The sequence below is a fragment of the Pristiophorus japonicus genome, chromosome 26, assembly GCF_044704955.1.
Source record: "Pristiophorus japonicus isolate sPriJap1 chromosome 26, sPriJap1.hap1, whole genome shotgun sequence".
Classification (NCBI taxonomy): Eukaryota; Metazoa; Chordata; class Chondrichthyes; family Pristiophoridae; genus Pristiophorus; species Pristiophorus japonicus.
The window spans coordinates 18,738,154-18,759,517 of NC_092002.1; the positions used below are offsets into that span (position 1 = coordinate 18,738,154).

At 45.6% G+C, this 21,364-nt stretch overlaps 1 protein-coding gene across 1 annotated transcript in view; it reads right to left on the minus strand.

Moving 5' to 3' along the window:
- LOC139239227 (cation channel sperm-associated auxiliary subunit gamma-like) overlaps positions 1–21,364 on the minus strand; it is a 210,025-nt gene that overhangs the window by 53,177 nt on the left and 135,484 nt on the right. The window contains exons 4-5 of the mRNA XM_070867911.1: positions 17,042–17,135; positions 14,650–14,805 (exon numbers count right to left, since the gene is read on the minus strand). Of these exons, the coding sequence (XP_070724012.1) occupies positions 14,650–14,805; positions 17,042–17,135 (250 nt within the window). The remainder of the gene's footprint in view (positions 1–14,649; positions 14,806–17,041; positions 17,136–21,364) is intronic.

Genomic DNA, 21,364 nt, shown 5'->3' on the forward strand with positions numbered 1-21,364 from the left:
CTGACCCTTCTCCTCACGCCAGGTCCTTCCTGGCCAACCTCTCTACTTTGAGTTCTGTCACCATTTCCACGCCTTTCTCTATGTTAGCCATTCATGTCTGCTAGCTCCCTTTCCCGCTGCTTCTGGAGCTGTTGCTGACGGCACTGCCTTCTCTTGCAGCTTTTGTGCACAAGGCGTTCCCCTGCTCGAATTGAGTCCATTGCCTCTGCAAGTTCAACCTTCACAATTAGGCCTCTGTGATGTTGAGATGGAGGCCACTAGTATTCAATGGTGATACAATAATGGCGAGTGAGAAAATTTTCAGAAGTCTGAAAAACTGTTCACAAAAAAAATGGAGATTCATGCAACAGTTGTTTCACCTCTGCTGGCCATCTTGAGCCGGCACAGTGCATTGACTCAAAAAGCTGTCGGGGCACTGACAGGCCGACTTTTTGAAATTCATTTTGCTTCCGGGGCAGCGAGGCTTCGGTGGTGCGCGCTGCGCTGACAGCTTTTAAGGCTGCGGCGGAAGTGGGTGGAACAGGGTGCTGCAGAAGCCCCCAAGGAGAATTTTGCTAGTGGCGGCCACTCGACGCCTTTTCGGGAAGCTGAATTTTAACCTGCAGAATTCCAGAATCACTCTCTACAACTCCCTCTGCAGTTTCCCTGTCACATAAGCTCAGTGCCAACTCCTCAAATGTAGTCAGCTGCTTGGGTGGAGTTGGCCCACCTCATATGTCATGTATGTACATGCTGTTTGTAGCCACCAGATGGTGTCATTGTTGGAGGCCACTGAGCAGCATCCATATGGTGCTGCTCTGGTATAAAAGGCCAGCCATTTTGTGAGTCAGACACTGTGGGACTAAATAAAGTAGAGCCAAAGTTGTACCTTGCTTAGTTAAACAGTACTCAATTTGAACATTTATTGCATACATAACATTTAGTGACGAGAATACAAGAACCTTTGTTTGCAAAATGAGCACGATTGGATTTTTAGAGCGATTCGTGGAGGGAGAAGATTGGGCAGGCTTTGTGAACCATTTGAACCAGTACTTCATGGCCAACAAAATGAAGAGGGTCGACGATGCAGATCGGTGCCGGGCCATGTTCCTCACTGTGTCAGTTCAAAGATATACGGTCTGATAAAGAATCTACTCATGCCTAGTGATCTAACAGAGAAAACGTACGAGGAGTTGTGTATATTGGTACGGGAGCACCTCAAGCCAGACGACGGCATCATCATCTTGAGATACACGTTTTATACACATATTCGATCAGAGGGCCAGAGCGTGGCGGAATTTGTTGCTGACCTGAGACGTCTAACGGGACCGTGCAAGTTCGGGACGGTGTTGACAGACATGCTGCGGGACTTCTTTGTTATCAGTATCAAGCTCGAGGTAATCCTGCGCAAACTTCTGGCAGTGGAGGAGTTGGATTTAAAAAGGAACAACCAGATCGCTCAAACATGTATGATGACAGACAGGAGTTTAAAGCAAATAGCGGTGAAGAACCGAACCTCGGAAAGTACTGTAAATGCGATTGATTCAGCGTTCGGCAGAGTGGCACATGGCAGGGCCAATCTGGCTGCGTTCGCGAAACCTGTGGCTGCCAAAGTCCGCCAGAGGGAATGTATCCGACTTCTTCGTGTTGGCGTTGTGGGGGAAATCATTGGCACCAGCAGTGCCGATTTAAGCAATATAGTTGCAAAGGCTGTCTGAGAGTGGGGCATCTCCAGCGCAAGTGTCCGCAGATGAGCAACCGAGCTGTGACACACCATGTGGAGGATGAGAGTCAGACTAACGAGGATGCGGATATACAATCCGAGATGCCAGAGGAGGAAGTGTACTCTTTCATAACCAAGAGTAAACCAATTTTGATTAATATGAAGCTTAATGGGATACCGGCATCGTTGGAAATGGACACGGGGCGAGTCAATTGATCATGAACAAGAGGGCATTTAATAAGCTGTGGGATACTAAGACTGTGAGGCTTAGGCTGAGCCCTGTTAACGCCAAGCTGCGCACGTATACCAAAGATAAAGGTGATTGGCAGTGCACAAATTAACGTGTCGTATAATGGTGCGGTTCATGAGTTACCGCTGTGGATTGTTCCAGGCAATGGCCCAATGCTGCTCGGCAGGAGCTGGTTGGAGAAAATCAGATGCGAATGGAACGACATAAAGGCTTTGTCGTCGGAGCAAGATACATGTACCCAAGTATTGAGTAAGTTCCCCTCGCTGTTCGAACCGGGTATCGGCAACTTCACGGGAGCCAAGGTGCAGATCCACGTTGACTCAGATGCAAGACCCATCCATTATAAAGCTCGGGCAGTGCCATGAGGCAGAAGGTCGAAATTGAACTGTTGGACCGACTCCAACGTGAAGGAATCATATCACTGGTCGAATTTAATGAATGGGCCAGCCCCATTGTTCCTGTGCTGAAAAGTGATGGCAGTCAGAATCTGTGGCGACTACGAGGCTACGATCAACAGGGTTTTGAAACAAGATCAGTACCCGTTACCGAAGACTAATGACTTGTTTGCGATGCTAGAGGGAAGTATTCACAAAACTGAACTTGACATCAACCTATATGACGCAGGAGTTGGTCGAGACGTCAAAGAGACTTACGTGCATTAACACGCACAAAGGACTGTTTATTACCACAGGTGTTCATTTGGAATTCGCTCGGCTGCAGCAATATTCCAGCGAAATAAGGAAAGTCTACTGAAGTCCGTTCGCAGAACCATCATGTTCCAAGATGACATCCTGATCACTGGTCGTGACTCTAAGGAACATGTGAACAACCTGGAAGAGGCTCTACTGCGTTTGGACAGAGTGGAACTCAGACTGAAAAGCACGAAGTGCCTCTTCATGGCACCGGAGGTTGAATTCCTCGGGAGGAAAATCAGCGCTCATGACATCAGACCTACTGACATGAAAACCAAAGCTATCAAGAATGCACCCAAGCCGCAGAACGTGATGGAGCTGCATTCGTTCCTGGGTCTACTCAACAACTTAACTTCCTACCTAAATTGAGCACCTTACTTGAACCACTGTACATGCTATTGAGAAAAGGCAACAACTGGGTGTGGGGCACATTGCAAGACAGAGCTTTCGAGAAAGCCACCAATCGGCTTTGCTGGAACAAGCTGCTGGTACATTATGACCCATGTAAATGTTTAGTTTTGGCCTGTGACACATCATATGGAATTGGTTGCGTGTACAACAAGCCAATGAGTCGGGGAAACTTCAAACTGTCGTATATGCAACCAAAAGTTTGGCTAAAGCAGAAAAAGCCTACAGTATGGTAGAAAAAGAAGTGTTAGCGTGTGTGTAGTGTTAAAAAGATGCATTAATACCTGTTTGGTCTGAGGTTCGAATTAGAGACCGATCACAAGCCGCTCATTTTGTTGCTTTCCGAGAGCAATGGTATCAATACCAACATTTCGTCCCGCATCCAAAGATGGGAGTTAGACATAGACAATAGGTGCAGGAGTAGGCCATTCGGCCCTTCTAGCCTGCACCACCATTCAATGAGTTCATGGCTGAACATGCAACTTCAGTACCCCCTTCCTGCTTTCTCACCATACCCCTTGATTCCCCCTAGTAAGGACTTCATCTAATTCCTTTTTGAATATATTTAGTTAATTGGCCTCAACAACTTTCTGTGGTAGAGAATGCCACAGGTTCACCACTCTCTAGGTGAAGAAGTTTCTCCTCATCTCGGTCCAAAATGGCTTACCCCTTATCCTTAGACTGTGACCCCTGGTTCTGGACTTCCCCAACATTGGGAACATTCTTCCTGCATCTAACCTGTCTGAACTCATTAAAATTTTAAACGTTTCTATTAGGTCCCCTCTCATTTTTCTGAACTCCAGTGAATACAAGCCCAGTTGATCCAGTCTTTCTTGATAGGTCAGTCCCGCCATCCCGGGAATCAGTGTGGTGAACCTTCGCTGCACTCCCTCAATAGCAAGAATGTCCTTCCTCAAGTTAGGAGACCAAAACTGTACACAATACTCCAGGTGTGGCCTCACCAAGGCCCTGTACAACTGTACCAACACCTCTCTGCCCCTGCACTCAAATCCCCTTGCTATGAAGGCCAACATGCCATTTGCTTTCTTAACCACCTGCTGTACCTGCATGCCAACCTTTAATGACTGATGTACCATGACACCCAGGTCTAGTTGACATTATCTGCCTATGATTATGTCATTCGCCACAGACCTGGCACAGAGAATTGTGCTGATGCTTTGAGCTGGTTGCCGTTGCCCACACTGGAGGTAGGAACGCCACAATCGGCAGATTTAATGTTAATCATGGATGCTTTTGAGCGTGAAGGTACCCCTGTCACGGCTCAACAAGTTAGGACCTGGACCAGCCAGGACCAGATATTATCGGTGGTAAAGGGTTGCATCCTCAAAGGGGATTGGCCTGCCATACCTAAGCAAATGTGCGAGGCCAAACCGTACATGTGTCGCAAGGACGAATTGTGTATTCAATCAGATTGCATATTGTGGGGCAATCGAGTTGTAATGCCTAAGGGAGAGAGAAGTTTGTGCATGAGTTACACAGCATTCATCCTGGTGATGATGAAGGCCATCGCCAGGTCCCACGTATGGTGGCCAGGAATTGATTCTGAGCTGGAAGCATGCGTGCATAAGTGCAACACCTGAATGCAGCTCAGCAAAGCACCAGCGGAATCGCCGCTGAGTCTGTGGTCATGGCCAAACCTTGGTCCAGGATCCATGTAGATTTTGCCGTTCCCTTCCTGGGCAATATGGTGGTGGTGGATGCTTATTCGAAGAATGCATAATAATGCATAATCCAGTAAGTCTACGGCAACCATAGAGAATCTCAATGTCATGTTCGTGACACATGGTCTGCCTGATATAGTGGTGAACGACAATGGGTCGTGCTTCACCAGTCAGGAGTTTTAGGAGTTTGTAAAACTTAATGGCATAAAACATGTAAGGTCAGCACTGTTGTGTATGGAGAAAGAGTCAGACTGAACACTGTGAGCTCAAAGTAAAGTGTGGCCTTAGTCTTTTATTGCAGGTCTCCAGAGTGCTTCTCCAACCTGTGAAACCTCCTTAAATACCTGTGCTCCCAAGGGATTATGAGATCCTTGGGACTCCAGGGGATGAGCCCTCTGGTGGCTGTATGGAGTAAATACAAGGCCACATATATAACAAGCACCATGCAAGCTTGCATCCAGCGGGCAATCAGCACGTGCAGTACAAATTATCAAGCAAAGCATGAGGAGAGTAACCCAAGGGTCACTGCAGACCTGCTTGTCTTGCATACTGCTGACTTACAGGACAAGACCCCACACATTCACAGGGGTCTCACCTGAACTCATGATGAAAAGAGGTCTTCAGACCAAGTTATCTCTTGTACACCTGGATTTAAGTAATCATGTTGGATACAGAAGACAGTCAACAAGGGTAGCACGATCATGCAACTGTGTCACGCGAGATTTCTGTTAATGACCCTGTATATGTGTTGAATTATGGTCAGGGTCCCAAATGGATCACTGGTACAGTCATGACCAAGGAGGACAACAGAGTATTAGCTATTAAGCTCAAGAATGGGCAAACTTGCAGGAAGCACGTGGATCAAACAAAGCTGAGGCACTCAGACGAACCAGAGCAGTCGGACGAAGAAACCGTCGATGACCAACCAACCTACCATCAGCCTTCAGTGGACTCAAGGGTCATCAGTGAACCCAGAATTTCCATCATGGACTTGTTCAATAAAAATGGACTTGAAATTCCTGACATGGCCACTGCCACCCCCAACAAGTCAGCCATCCTCCACCAGCCACAACAGACTCCGCACATTCACCCAAGGCCGGAATCAAACTGAGACAGTCAACCCGGGAGCATAAAGCACCGGACTGTCTCAACCTGTGAAAGACTGTGATAAGATATCAGAGGAGGGTATTGTCATGTATGTACATGCTGTTTGTAGCCACCAGATGGTGTCATTGTTGGCGGTCACTGAGCAGCATGCATATGGTGCTGCTATGGTGTAAAATGTCAGCCATTTTGTAAGTCAGACACTTTGGGCCTAAATAAAGCAGAGCCAAGGTTGTACTTTGCTTCATTAAACAGTACTCAATTTGAACCTTTGTTGCATACATAACATCATATTCTCATTCTTTCCTTATGGTTGGGCTGTAAACAAAAGTTTGATGAACATGTTAGCTTGTGATTGACCAGTGAAAATAGCATCCGTGTGACCTGAGCACATCCCTTCCGGCCCAGACTTCTTAAGAGTAATTTGCCTGCCACTTTTCCTGCAGGTACTGTTTTATGAACAACTGTGAAGAGCAAGCAAATTTTGTGTCTCCCCCGCCCCCCCATCCCTTCATATCAATGTGACATCTGGTTTGTTTCAAATAGAGAGGGCACAATCATGGGAATAATAGTGTAACTATTCTCACTGAGAGTATAGCAAATCGACAGTAACATTGAGGTATGCCTTCTATGAAGGAAGGACATTCTTATCTTAGCATTTCTTCTGGTGCCACAAAACATCTTTTTCATTTTTTCCCAGGTCAATCTGAACTGAAGAAACAGTATTCATTCATAAACTGCATACTAAGAGACTGCTTGAAGACATTGTATTTGGGGAAGAGATATATTCTACCCTACAAAAGAATAAGGAGGTCACTCTCCGTGGGCACATCTCCTTTATCAGATCTTTAATGGACTGGGTAGAAGGCTGGCATCTTCCCATGGCCATAAACTCACAAATTTCAAACAATGTAGCCCAACCAACTAGACTCATGTGTGGGGAAAGCATTATAAAGTTTGCAGGTGATACAAAACTTGGTAACGTAGTTGATAGTGACAAGGGTAGTTGGAGACTTCAGGATGACAGACAGGATGGTGAAATGGACAGAGCATGGCAGATGGCGCTCAAAGCAGCGAAGTGTGAAGTAATGCACTTTGGCAGGACTATTATGGAAAGACAGTATACTATAAATGGCACGGTTTTTTGAATAGTGTAGATGAGCAGAGAGACCTTGGTGTCCATATACACATATCCTTAAAGGTGCAGAGCAAGCAATGTTCCCTTTAATCTTCTCCTGTTCCAAGGACCTGCAGCCAAGATCATCTGCCTTTATTAGTCTCTCTGTGCCAATCAACTTTTATGGCAGTGTTATTTCTATCAGCCATGGAGATCTGCATCATATTGGTTGGGGGAGAGGGTTGGGGAAATATAGAATTCACTTTACAGGAGAGCAATGAAATTCTTTGGCATCATAGCAAGGCAGCAGTGAGAAACTGCTATCCAGTTTTACAGGTCTACTGGCTTTTCCAATGTCCAGGGTACAATAGATAGTACCCATGTTGCTTTGTGAACTCCTATAGAAACCTCCCTCAACTTCTACATGAAGGCCTTCCATTCCCTGAATGTACAGATTGTGTGATGATGTGCAAAGGATCATGTACATTAATTTAAGATATGCTGGAAGTTGGTAAGATGTATTCAGGGACAAAAATCGCGTCAACGGATGGTTTATTGGTGACAAAGCCTATCCTCTGCCCTGGTATAATGACTCCATTAAGAGTGACTCAAAGAGTAGGAGAGCTCTACAAGGCACGAGAGGACTATCGGACCCGGAAAAGGGGTGCTTCCGCTACTTAGACAGATTGGGAGACACAGCAGTATGCTTCAGCTCATGTGTCACGCATACTTGTACCTGCTGTGCCTTGCACAACTTCGCCACACAAAAAGGCCTAGATTGCAGGGGAAGAGGCCCAGCAGCTCTGGAGAAATAACTTGATGGCCTTCATTCTGTGACTGCTGCTAGGGGCATCGGAGTACATTGCATCATTTTAGTCTTCTCTTCTGTTTAACCCAATCTACTTTGGACACGAGTGTCTTAATTTCTTTTCCTCAAATTTAAATAAAGGAACAATCCTTCAATCCAGTACCCATCAGCCCTCTTCACTGCTACATGACCATGGCAGTAATCATTATCTCATTGAATACCAAATAAGTTAATCCTTTGTTGTATGACTTTAATCTCCATGAATATTGTGTTCAGTTTTGGTCTCCTAATCTGAGGAAGGACGTTCTTGCTATTGAGGGAGTGCAGCGAAGGTTCACCAGACTGATTCCCGGATGGCAAGACTGACATATGAGGAGAGACTGGATCGACTGGGCCTGTATTGACTGGAGTGTAGAAGGATGAGAGGGGATCTCATAGAAGCATATAAAATTCTGACGGGACTGGACAGGTTAGATGCAAGAAGAATGTTCCCAATGTTGGGGAAGTCCAGAACGAGGGGACACAGTCTAAGGATAAGGGGTAAGCCATTTAGGACCGAGATGAGGAGAAACTTCTTCACTCAGAGAGTTGTGGAATTCTCTACCGCAGAGAGTTGTTGATGCCAGTTTGTTAGATATATTCAAGAGGGAGTTAGATATGGCCCTTACGGCTAAAGGGATCAAGGGGTATGGAAAGAAAGCAGGAAAGGGGTACTGAGGTGAATGATCAGCCATGATCTTATTGAATGATGGTGCAGGCTCAAAGGGCCGAATGGCCTACTCCTGCACCTATTTTCTATGTTTCTAATAACAAAGCACAATATAAGTGCACATTCTATTTTAGTACAATGAATGCAAACATAAGCCAACCTGTCTCCTTACATCGCACTTGCCTCAAGTGTCTAAACAGAACTTTATTTCACCTATTCTCGTGCTTCTCCTAGGTACAACTTGAGGGCCAGCATCATAAGAAGTGGTTGGCTACTCATGTTCTACAAAAGGGTCACAAGATTGAGGGTGGACCTCCTCTCATGGCAGCTGACTCCTGGCAGAAAGCTGCCACTGTATCTCCAAAGCTTGTTCGTCAGCAGTCTGGTATCGCCTCCTATGTTCCACTGGCATGGTGTTGAGATGGAAGGCTGGAGGATTGGCATGTGCTGTTGTCCTGAAAGATAGCATTATCCAGCAGATCAACTCCAGCCATCTCTATTACATTGGACCCTGGATCAATAACCCCACTGATCAATGGGATGGCTGTTCTAATGGTAGCTATTGTTAAGTATTTAACCCCTTGTAACCTGCATGACAACTGACCACCAGAGGGCCCGCCTGTTGGGAGTCCCAAGGGATTCCAGCATCCCTTGGGAGCACAGTATATAAGCAGGCCACCCGCAAGGTACCTGCATTCTGGAATCTAATTAAAGGAGCCAAGGTCACACTTGCTCATTGTACACAGTACTCAGTTTCATCCTTTATTATGAGTGTACCAATTGATGATGAGGTAATGAACAACCGTGCGAAAATGCAAAGAACAGTCGGTATTCTGGAGAAGTTTTCAGAAGGGGACGATTGGGAGGCCTTCGTGGAAAGACTCGACAATACTTCGTGGCTAACGAGCTGTAAGAGTTCGAGAACGCTACCAAACGAAGGGCGATCCTCCTAACTGTCTGTGGGGCAACAATCTATGGCTTCATGAAGAATCTCCTGGCCCTGGCGAAACCAACAGAGAAATTCTACGAAGAATTGTGTACGCTGGTCCGGTAGCACCTAAATCCTAAGGAAAGCGTTTTGATGGCGAGATAACGGTTCTACACGTGTCAACGATCGGAGGGCCAGGAAGTGGCGAGCTATGTCGCCGAACTAAGTCACCTCGCATGACATTGTGAGTTTGAGGGGTTCCTAGAACAAATGCTCAGAGCATTGGACATGAGACAATCCTTTGCAAACTGTTGACTGTAGAAACTTAAAATCTAAGTAAAGCCACGATAGCCCAGGCATTTATGTTCACCAGCAACAACACCAAACACATTTCGCAGTTTTGGCCAGTACTGTGCATAAAGTAACATCAGTCTCGAGCAGAAATGTACATGGCAGAACGTACACGCCAGCTGTTGCGGCCTGACCTCAGTTGACCCAGAGTCCGCCATCAATCGGTAATGCGAGGCAGTTAACACCTTGTTGGCGCTGTGGAGGTGATCATCGGCCCCATCAATGCCGCTTTAAGCACCATGCGTGCAACAGTTGCAGAATAATAGGACATCTCCAGCGAATGTGCAAGCGAGCTGCAAACCCTGCAAACCACCACGGTGCAGAGGACGATCGATCCACTGTGGATCAGGCTGAATTGGAGACTCGCACCAAGGAGGCAGAAATGTACACATATTCACTACGAAATGTCCACTAATAATGTTGAAAGTTGAAGTGAATGGTATTCCAGTATCTATGAAACTGGACACGGGGACAAGTCAATCCATAAATGAGTAAAAAGGCCTTCAACAGGCTGTGGGGCAAAAAGGCACACAGAGGCCCAAGCTCAGCCCCATTCACACCAAACTAAGGTCTTACACCAATGAACTAATCTCTGTAATTGGCAGTGCAGAAGTCAAAGTCTCCTATGACGGAACAGTACACGAACTCCCGCTGTGGATGGCCCCACATTGTTTGGCAGAAGCTGGCTGGGAAAATTCCGCTGGAACTGGGACGACATCCGAGCGCTTTTGTCCGTTGACAACGCCTCATGTACCCAGGTCTGAGCAAGTTCCCATCATTGTTTGAGCCAGGCATTGGAAGCTTCTAGGGGGCGAAAGTGCAGATCCATTTGGTTCCCGTTACACGACCCATCCACCACAAGGTATGGGCGGTACCGTATATGATGCGTGAAAAAGTGGAAATTGAGCTGGATAGGCTGCAACGAGAAGGAATTCAACAACAGGGCCAGTCCGATTGTCCCGGTGCTTAAAGACGACAGTACAGTTAGAATTTGTGGGGACTAACCATTTTTCGCTGCAGGATCAGTACCCGCTACCCAAGGCAGATGACCTATTTGTGATCCTGGCTGAAGGGAAGACGTTCACTATGCTGGACCTGACCTCGGTAACATGATGCAGGAGCTGGAGGAGTCTTCAAAAGACCTCACTTGCATCAACACGCACAGAGGTCTGTTCATCTACAATCGGTGCCCGTTCAGGATTCGGTCGGCTGCAGCTATCTTCTAGCGGAACACGGAGAGCCTGCTAAAGTCGATTCCTTGCACCATGGTTTTCCAGGACGACATATTGGTTACAGGTCGGGATACCATTGAGCACTTGAAGAATCTGGAAGAGGTTCTTAGTCGGTTGGATCGCGTGGGGCTCAGGTTGAAACGCTCGAAGTACGTTTTCCTGGCACAGGACGTCGAGTTCTTAAGAACCGCAGCAGACGGCATCAGACCCACCGACGCCAAGACGGAGGCCATCAAGAACGCGCCGAGACCACAGAACGTGACAGAGCTGCAGTCGTTCCTGGGACTCCTTAACTACTTTGGTAATTTCCTACCTGGGTTAAGCACCCTGCTAAAACCCCTACATGCGCCACTGCGCAAGGGAGACGACTGGGTATGGGGGACTTCACAAGAGGCTGCCTTTAAGAAAGCCAGAAACGTTGTGTTCTAACAAACTGCTTGTCCTATATAACCCTCATAAACGATTAGTGCTAGCTTGCGATGCGTCATCATATGGGGTCGGGTGTGTGTTACAACAGGCTAATGAATCGGGGATTTTACAACTGGTCGCTTATGCGTCCAGGAGTTTGACCAAGGCCAAAAGGGCCTACAGCATGATTGAAAAAGAGGCTCTTGCGTCTACGGGGTGAAGAAAATGCACCAGTACTTATTTGGCCTCAAGTTTGAGCTTGAAACTGACCACAAGCCGCTCATATCACTGTTCTCTGAGAGCAAAGGGATTAATACCAATGCCTCTGCCCACATCCAAAGACGCTGTTGGCTTACAACGATGTAATCCGCCACAGACCTGGCACCGAGAACTGCGCGGATGCTCTCAGTCGGCTGTCACTGCCCACCACAGGGGTGGAAATGGCACAGCCAACGGACTTGCTCATGGTCATGGAGACATTCGCGAACGAGAAGTCCCCCATTACCGCCCGCCAGATCAGAACCTGGACCAGCCAGGATCCTTTATTGTCCTTGGTAAAAAAAACTGTGTCCTCCATGGGAGCTGGTCCGGTATCCCAATGGAGATGCAGGAGGCGATGAACCCGTTCCACAGACGTAAAGACGAGTTGTCCCTGCAGGCGGACTGTCTATTGTGGGGCAATCACGTGGTCTTTCCCAAAAAAGGCAGAGAAACGTTCATATGTGAACGGCACAGCACCCACTCAGGCATCGTAATGATGAAAGCCATAGCCAGATCCCATGTGTGGTGGCCTGGCATTTTCTCAGATTTAGAGTCATGCATGCGCCAGTGCAACATTTGCTTTCAGCTGAGCAATGCACCCAGAGGGGCACTGCTAAGTTTGTGGTCGTGGCCCTCCAAACCGTGGTCGAGGATCCACATAGACAATGTGGGCCTATTTCTAGGCAAAATGTTTTTGGTTGTCGTGGACGCTTACTCAATATGTCTGTAAGCACGTCCACTATTGAAAGCCTACCAGCCATATTTGCCATGCACGGCTTGCCTGATGTCCGAGTCAGCAACAATGGGCCGTGCTTCACCAGTGCTGAATTCAAGTAATTCATGACCTGCAACGGGATCAAACACATCACATCTGTCCTGTTCAAGCCCGCATCCAACGGCCAGGCAGAATGGGCAGTTCAGACCATCAAGCAAAGCTTGAAACATGTGTTGGAAGGCTCCCTGCAGACCCGGCTGTCCCGAGTGCTGCTCAGTTACCGCACCAGACCCCACTCACTCACCAGGGTTCCCCCAGCCGAGCTGCTCATGAAAAGGGCGCTTAAAATAAGGCTCTCTCTTGTCCACCCTCCATGATCACGTGGAGGCCAAGTGACATCAACAAAGTGTGTACCATGACCGCGCAAATTTGTCACGCGATACTGAGATCAATGATCCTATGTTTGTGCTCAATTATGGACATGGTCCTAAATGGCTCGCTGGCACGGTCACAGCCAAAGAGGGGAGGGAGTAGGGTGTTTCAGGTCAAATTGGCCAATGGACAGATACACAGAAAACATTTGGACCAAATCAAATTGCAGTTCACTAACAGCTACGGACAACCCGAAGAAGACCACCAACTTTGACCCTCCAACACACACACAAGTTGCAACTGACATCATGGTTGACCACAAAGCCGAACTCATCATCCCCAGCAGCCTGGCAAAGCCAGCTGCCCAGCAAAGAACTGACCAACCCACCCACACCCGCATTTGTACCTAGACGATCGACAAGGGAGCGAAAAGCCCAAGATCGTCTCATCTTGTAAATAAGAGCACTGTTGACTTTACGGAAAGTGATGTTATGTATTTAACCCATTCTAACCTGCATGACACCTGATCACTAGAGGGCCCACCTGTTGGAATCCCCAGGGATTCCAGCATTCCTTGGGAGCACAGTATATAAGCAGGTCATCCACGAGATACCTGCACTCTGGAGTCTTATTAAAGGAGCTAAGGTCACACTTGCTCATTGTACACAGTAGTCAGTTTCATCCTTTATTATGAGTGTACCAGCTATCATATCGCTTTTCCTTCAAGTCCATGGGCTCCCATCTTAATAAGCCTCCTGCATGGCACTTTGTCGAATGCCATCTGACAGTCCATATATACATCTACTGCACTACCTTGATCAACCTTCTCTGTTACTTCATTAAAGAATTCAATCAATTTAGTCAGACATGATATAAAAACAGAGAATGCTGGAAATCTCAGCGGGTCAGGCAGCAGCTGTGGAGAGAAAAACAAAGTTAATGTTTTGGGTTGACGACTCTTCGTCAGAACTCAGACAGACTTCGTTAGACACGATTTGCTTTCAACAAATCCATGCTGGCTCTACTTGAGTAACCCAAGACTTTCCAACCTGATAATGGTTTGCAATAACTTCCCCATTATCAATTTTAGGCTGACTGGCCTGTATTCCTCGTTTATCCCTCTCCCTTTTCTCAAATAATGGTTTAACATTAGCAATCCTCCAGTCCTCTGACACTATTCCTCTATTCAATGAGGATTAAAAGATTATGACCAATGCCTCTGCTATTTCTACCATTGCGTCTTTCAATAACCCAGGATGCATTTCATCGGACCAAGTGACTTACCAGCTTTCAGTAATGCTAATCATTTTAGTATGGCTTTTCTATCTATTACTATCCTGTCCATAAGTTCCCTCTCCTATTGGTAGATATAATTCAGATGAGTGGGCAAGCTGGCAAGTGATCAAACGAAGGTAGCTAAGCAGACAGCAGCAGTACCTGGCAGAATTACCAGCAGCCAAGGCAGCCCTTTAACAAATGCTAGGGGAAGAGAGACATAGTAGCAATGGTAATGCTGCCATTAAACAGTCAGCTGCTGATCCATGACTACTCCTAGACCCAAAATCCAAGTTCACGATATTCGTCAAAAAACACGAGCAGAAGGAAGATGAAAAATGGATTTCTGTTGTGTCCCAAGATGAGGACAACTTCCCTTTTAGCAATGTGTCCGTTGATCTATGGGAAATGCACTCTTTAGTGTCACTGCTTTAGTGGCAAATGTTAAGCACTGTAGTTAGAATTGGCATAAAGGGCTTGAGTTGATATAACTTTAGATGGCATGATGCCACCTACATGTGCAATACTATTAGAATGTTGAGAGCACTCACCATTAGATATCAATATTTTTGTTTAAATACATTTATAATGTAATGTACACTTTCTAAAAGGTTCCAAATAAAACTGAAAGTCACCTCCAAAATATGAAAAGTATCAAATTCAGTGGTGGTGAAGAGGATAACCTTACGATTAGTAATTCCTCCGAGTATCAGAACTGGACTAGTATTAATCAAATACCAGAGTGGAGATGATGGATTGGGGATTGGAATTAAATTTCCAATTTCTACAACCTAAAAAGAAACATAAATAGAAGAACTTTTAAGTCAACACTTTCAGACTCTGTTCCAAGTTTAACCAAAACTTTATACAGGTAAGAAAGACTGCATTAGAATTGGCTTCATTCTTTGACTCTAAAGGATTTCCCCTTTAAGGGAAGTGCGTACTTTCCGCTGGGGACGAGAAATCCCGGCTTTCAGAACATAGGAATATCGACTATAAACAACAATACTCACAAACCCGTGACAATGAGTAGGTCTTCAGTTGTTGCTCTGTTTTCTCACTGGAGTCTCTGGCCGTGAAATTCGACTCCGTGGCACCAGTTTTTATGGCATTGATAGTGCCGTTTTGGGTCCAAAATGTTATCTGCACCGTGTACATACACTTCTGGCGCGGCCGCACTGGATGTCATTTTGGCTAGGTAGTTAGCATGGGCACCAGAAGTATGCAGTGTACGCAGATTGTGACATCAATAAGCATGCAACTCTGATTTGACGCCAGCGCTGCTATTTTCGACCTTAATGCTCCAGCTAACAACCTCTTTTAAACACGCACAGCTGAATGTGTGTTCAGCACCGTGAAAGATCCTCCACAAATTATATTTAAAGTTGTCAACTGCTTTCATGTTAATTGCTGATTGACTTTGGTGACTTTGTAGAAGTGTTTGGTTATCTTATTTGAGGTTTCTGATTTGCTCAGGCAATAGTGTGGGAAGTTACTTCAAGGGTTCTGGACAGACAAGTTGCTCCTAGAATGGGTGCAACTTTGTATCCTCCTTGGCCTGTAGCATGGCAGGGAGAATGAGCAGTGGGGACACAGAGGAGGACAAGCTGCTTGAAGAGGGAGGAGGCGGATGGGGAGAAGGACACTCAGCAGGAGGCCATATCCATCCACGATCTTCAGGGAGCAATTCTCCTACCTCAACCTCAGTAAGGAACAGTGTATGCGATGTCTCCACTTCACTAAGGAGGTGCTCACTGAAATCTACCAGCTGTTGCAGGCAGACATGCAGCCTCAGAGCAGAGCAAGGACAGCATCTGGGAAGATGAGCATGGCCATGAATTTTTATGCGTCGGGCTCATCCAGATTGGAGCAGGCGCTATTTTGTTTGTCTTGCACTGTTGCACAAGGGTGGTTACTGAGGCTCTGTCTGCAGAGAGGTGAATATATTTACTTCAGTGCAAGAAAGGCAACCGGCAGAGCAAGCACACGACTTTGCCGGTATAGCAGGCTTCCCCATGGTTCAGGGTGCCATTGACTGCACACATGTCGCTTTGCAGGCACCGCATGTGAATTCAGAGATATACCGCAACCAGAAGGATTTCAATCCCTCAATGTCCAGCTGGTGTGCGACTATACTCGGCGAATCATGCAGGTCAATGCTCAGTATCCTGGCAGCAGTCATGATGCCTTTATTCTGTGGCAGTCTTCTGTACCTTCCAGATTTGAGCCATCACGACAAACCAGAAGGTGACTACTGGGTGGCAAGGGCTATCCGCTGAACACCTGGCTCATGACTCCGGTGCACAGCCCTTGCACACGTGGGCAGCATACATATAACGAAAGCAATGTGAAATAGAATCTGAAATAGCAGACCCTTGGCAAGCTGAAACACCGCTTTCGCTGCCTGGACCGCTCTGGTGGAGCCCTGCAGTACTTGCCAGTGCGTGTCTCAAGATTTGTTAAGGTCTGTTGTATGCTCCACAACCTCACCATCATGAAAGCACAGCCCTTGCCACTCAGTATACGGTAAAGATCTGAGGAGGAAAACCCAAATAGATTATAGAATATACTCTCAAGTCGGACTCATACTACATTCCTGTGTGCATTATTTTTTTAATCCATTTAAAATAAAAGCTTGACTCAATACAACACAGAGGAACGTACTATAAGTATGTTAACCACTTGTACATTAACTCTGCCAACTGGAAGATATCCTCCTACATCCACTGAATATTCTTATTCATTGGTTAGCTCTTCCAAAAATCCCATTAGATAGCTGCAATATGGTCCATTGCTTTTAAATCTATGACGATTATTATTTGTCAGAATGCTCTTCAGATGAACATTTATTACACCTTTTATAATTGGGTTGAGCATTGAATGAGTATGCAATCTTTAAGCTAATCTACCTTTGGATGAATCACAACATGTTTCCCTGCTCACAGCAGGAGGCAGCTTCAAGTAGCATTTGTCTGGGCTCACCTAAATTTATTGATTGCACATAGAAAAGAACCACATACTGCTAACCTCATGTCCAATGTTAAATTGCTTGATACTCAGGTCATCACCATTTTCCAAAAATTGTTTCCTGTTTAAGTATCCATCAATATTTAAAAGAACACTGGAGAGAACAGCATCATGAAAAGAAAACAACAAAAGAAAATGACAATAGGGCAATGACAATTTCTATTCTGAATGCACATACTGACTGAATAAAAGAGACCAAAAAACATCTTAGTAAAACCATGCATTGAAAGCAAATCTACGAATTTCTAAACAACTTAAATATATTACTACAAAATTGCTTTTACTAGAAAAATTGCTTTTAAGAGCACAAAACGTTGGTGGGCCAGGCATCAGGCCTGAAGAACATTGGCGAAACAGTTGAATTTTTAAAAGCAATTTCTGTGCTCATTTTATCTGACACAGCCCACAAATGACCAGATTTATTGAATTAAATTTCCCAATTTGCACTGGTGGGAATTGAACTCATAAACTCTGGGTTCTTCATCCTGTACTGTAATCACAAGGCCATTGTACCTTAACTTGCTAAGTCCAAACAACAATAGGTATTAATTTAAATAACAGAGCAGAAGAGAGTTAATTTGGATTGGTGACTCCTATATCAGAAGGTTGTAAGTTTAAGCACCACTCTAGTTCTTGAGCACATCATTTAGGCTGACTTGTCAGTACTGTACTGGGGGGTACCACATTGTCAGCGATGTTGATTTTTGGACGAGATGTTAAATGGAGATCGAGTCTGCCTACAAAGATAGATGTAAAAGATCCTGTGAAGATTATCTGAAAAACAGCAGGAGGGTTATCCTAACCAACATTTGTCTCTCAACACCACCATCCTGAGGATGTGAAAGATGCTATATAAATGCAAGTTCTATCATGCTCAATAGACATGCAAGACTGGAAAAAAAAATCGGCAATGTACTTTTCAACTGTTATTATTGCCCTGAGTATAGCCTCAAACAAACAATTGTAAGTAAATTAGTAAAAAATAAAGTTGTTGTTCAAGGATTTGTTAAACACTGTGAAGTCCCTTGCTAAAGGTCTATTCTGAGAAAATTGTGCAGAATTGCACAGCAGAGGAAATAAGCAAAAAATTAGTTCCGAACTCCAATTCAGAACAGGGATTAGTCATAGAAAGGAAGTATAATATTTGGATGCATCAGCACAGCACTTAAAGAAATGAACGGTGCAAAAGATTTTTAATCCCAGAAATGAGTCTAATGGCCATTTTTCACTTTTCCATCGTGCAGTGGGAGTTAAGAGATAAATTCATGCACACAAGGCATAGGAACAAATTACCCCAAGAAGTGGATGGCAGCGACAGCAGGACTGTGTAATGGATACTCAGTTAATTCTTGCAATTCATGCATTGGCTTTGATGCAGCCATTGCTGTCTAGAACCTTACTTGTACCAGAATGAGCAAAGGATCCAATAGTGAAAAGAAAACAAGATTTATGTTCCACGATCCTTGGTCTGATAGCATGGTGACAAGAGGCCTTCAAAGGGCATGATCAGTTTTGCGTTCCTTCCTAGTGGTTTATGCATTGGGGAAAAAAGGAATAAAAATAATTGGCATTGATTTTCGTAAAACAAACTTAAGTGTAGCTATTTTGGGCCTAGAAATTCCAGTGCACTGGAAAGCTGCTGGTAACAGCACCGGCCAAGGCCAACATCCGCCTGCCAAGAGAATGCAGGCAGCAACGGTATTTTGGTGCTCCTGCAAATTAACATCAGCGGTACGAAGAATTTGTGGTATATCGCGCTTTCCAGTGCGAAGCACAGCAGGAGGCCTGACTGGGTTGGATAGACTGATATGTGGAGGATGTTTCCCCTGGCTGTGAAGTCTAGAACAAGGGGTCACAGTCTCAGGATACAGGGTAGGAAATTTAGGACCGAGATGAGGAGAAATATTTTCACTCAGGAGGGTAGTGAACCTGTGGAATTCTCTACCACAGTAGGCTGTGGAGGCCAAGTCACTGAATATATTTAAGAGGGAGATAGATTTCTAGAAACAAAAGGCATCAAGGGGTATGAGGAAAATGTGGGAATATGGTGTTGAGATAGCAGATCAGCCATGATCATATTGAATGGCGCTGCAGACTCGAAGGGCCGAATGGCCTACTACTGCTCCTATTTTCTATGTTTCTATGAAGGTCGCGCCTGTGTCCCACTTGCAGTGAAGGAGAACATGGAAGAAATGAGCGAACCTATAGGCTGTGTATGGAACAGTTGCTGTACTTGTACAACAATATTACCTGCCACCCGATTATTAACTATGTTGATTCTGTAATAGTTCATGAAATGAATGCATCTGCGTTCTGTAACACTAATCTTTCCCCAATGGTTACTCTTGAAAGTGTTTGTGTATTAATCTTGCCAGATTTTAGTGGGTCTTGCATACTCGACACAAAATTCTAATTTGCTAAATAATTTTTATAGAATTTTGAATAAATTAATTTTATTCCTTAAATCTTAAGCAGTTGAGTCCAGATTTGCTGGGGGTGGCGTTCTGGTGACGCTACCATAAAGATAAATAAGATCTTATCAGAGATGGGCCAAGAAATTGGGCCACTTACCGCCATCACATTTGCATCGCTGTCCTGGCAAAAAATGGCAGAGGCTACTCTCGTGCCCTTCTCGGAGGTGGGACTCAGCAGTCGCCATTTTGGTGAGGGCCTTGGCACTGCTCATAGCAGCGCTGGCCCTGGACATGTAAATACAGAATGGGTGATGCATGCCGACTGAACATCACCTCAGCAAACTTCGAACTTAGCGCTGAGTTTAGCGATGGGCCCTAAGCTCGCTCTGAAAACCCAGCATTCAGCAGACTGACACAGTGGCTGTCATCATCCCTTAGAGACACACAGATCTTTCAGATAAGTTTGCATTTAAGCTTTTGGGGCTGGATTTTAAAAAATTTTATTGAAGTAATGGCTTGGTGCAATACATGTTAAAAGTTTTTAAAAAATGTGCAGTGACTACAGGGAGTACTGCTGGATGCTTGCAAGGCCTTGGATGTAAAAGATAATCCTCTGAGAAGATTAAAAAATGCTGGAAATGCTCAGCAGGTCAGTCAGCATCTGTGGAGAGAGAACACAGAGTTCACGTCTCAGGTCGAGATGCTACCTGACATGCTGAGTATTTCAAGGATTTTATGCTTTCTTTTCAGATTTACAGCCTCTGGTCGCAGAGGGAAGAAAAAGACACAGAAGAGGATGCAGAAGGATGCAATCCAGACAGCCCCTTTCTGGCCGGGGTATCTGGGATGGAATCATCCGCCCACAGAACCAGTGACCACAACCCCAATTCACCTTTCAACATTTGTCCCCACACTTTACCTTCCCTCTATTACTGACCATCATAGCATTCTCTTGGTCAAAATGCTGAAAAAGCCACCACAAAGCAAACTTTCTAATCCAAATTTATACATCCATTCAATATGACATCAAGAAATCAACTCATCACCCTTATGGTTATCTTTTGTGTGCCATTGCCTATCCTACTAATGTCATACAATGATACCCCAGTGGCTGCAGCATGGCTGGTGGAAGGCTGCTAACTTTCAGTGGGGGACACTGCAAATGGCCTTGCTGGTGGACTTTGAGGAGCTGGTGGCTGGGATTGTTAAATTAAGTGACGGTGTTCCTCCTTCTCCTTGTTCTTCTTCACTCACTTCTCCCTTTTCCTCGTCATCCACTGGCTGGACAGACTGCATTTCTTGGGTGTGTGAAATAAGGAAGAGACAGGGTGGAGCTGTGGAGAGGGCAGGAAAGCAAGAGGTGCCCTGTGAGAAGGTGGATAATGTACGACGATACTAGCATCTTGCACCCGTTCAGCCCCGCCGCTGGCTAAGAGCTCAGGCATGCCCCAGCACCGTCTCCTCCAAGGGGGTGAGGTGAAGCTTCATAATTCCTCACGGTTAACAGAGTCAAAAGCTTTTGTGAGGTCAAAGGCGGCCATGATGCTGCTTCCTACATTTTTCTTGGATTTGTCGCGTGGTGAAAATCATGTCCGTTGTGCCCCTTAGTGGGTGGAATCCGCATTGCGACTCTGGGAGGAGCTTCATGATGAAGTCCAACACTGCCTTCAGTGTGTCAGTGGAGTCTTCAGTCGCCTGAGGAAAATAGTACACGAAGACCAAGATCTCAAAGCCGGCACCAAGCTCATGGTCTACAGAGCAATAGTGGTACCCACCCTCCTATATACATGGACTATGTACAGTAGACACCTCAAAGCACTGGAGAAGTACCACCAATGCTGCCTCTGAAAAATCCTGAAAATCCATTGGCAGGATAGGCATACCAACGTCCATGTTCTCTCCCAGGCCA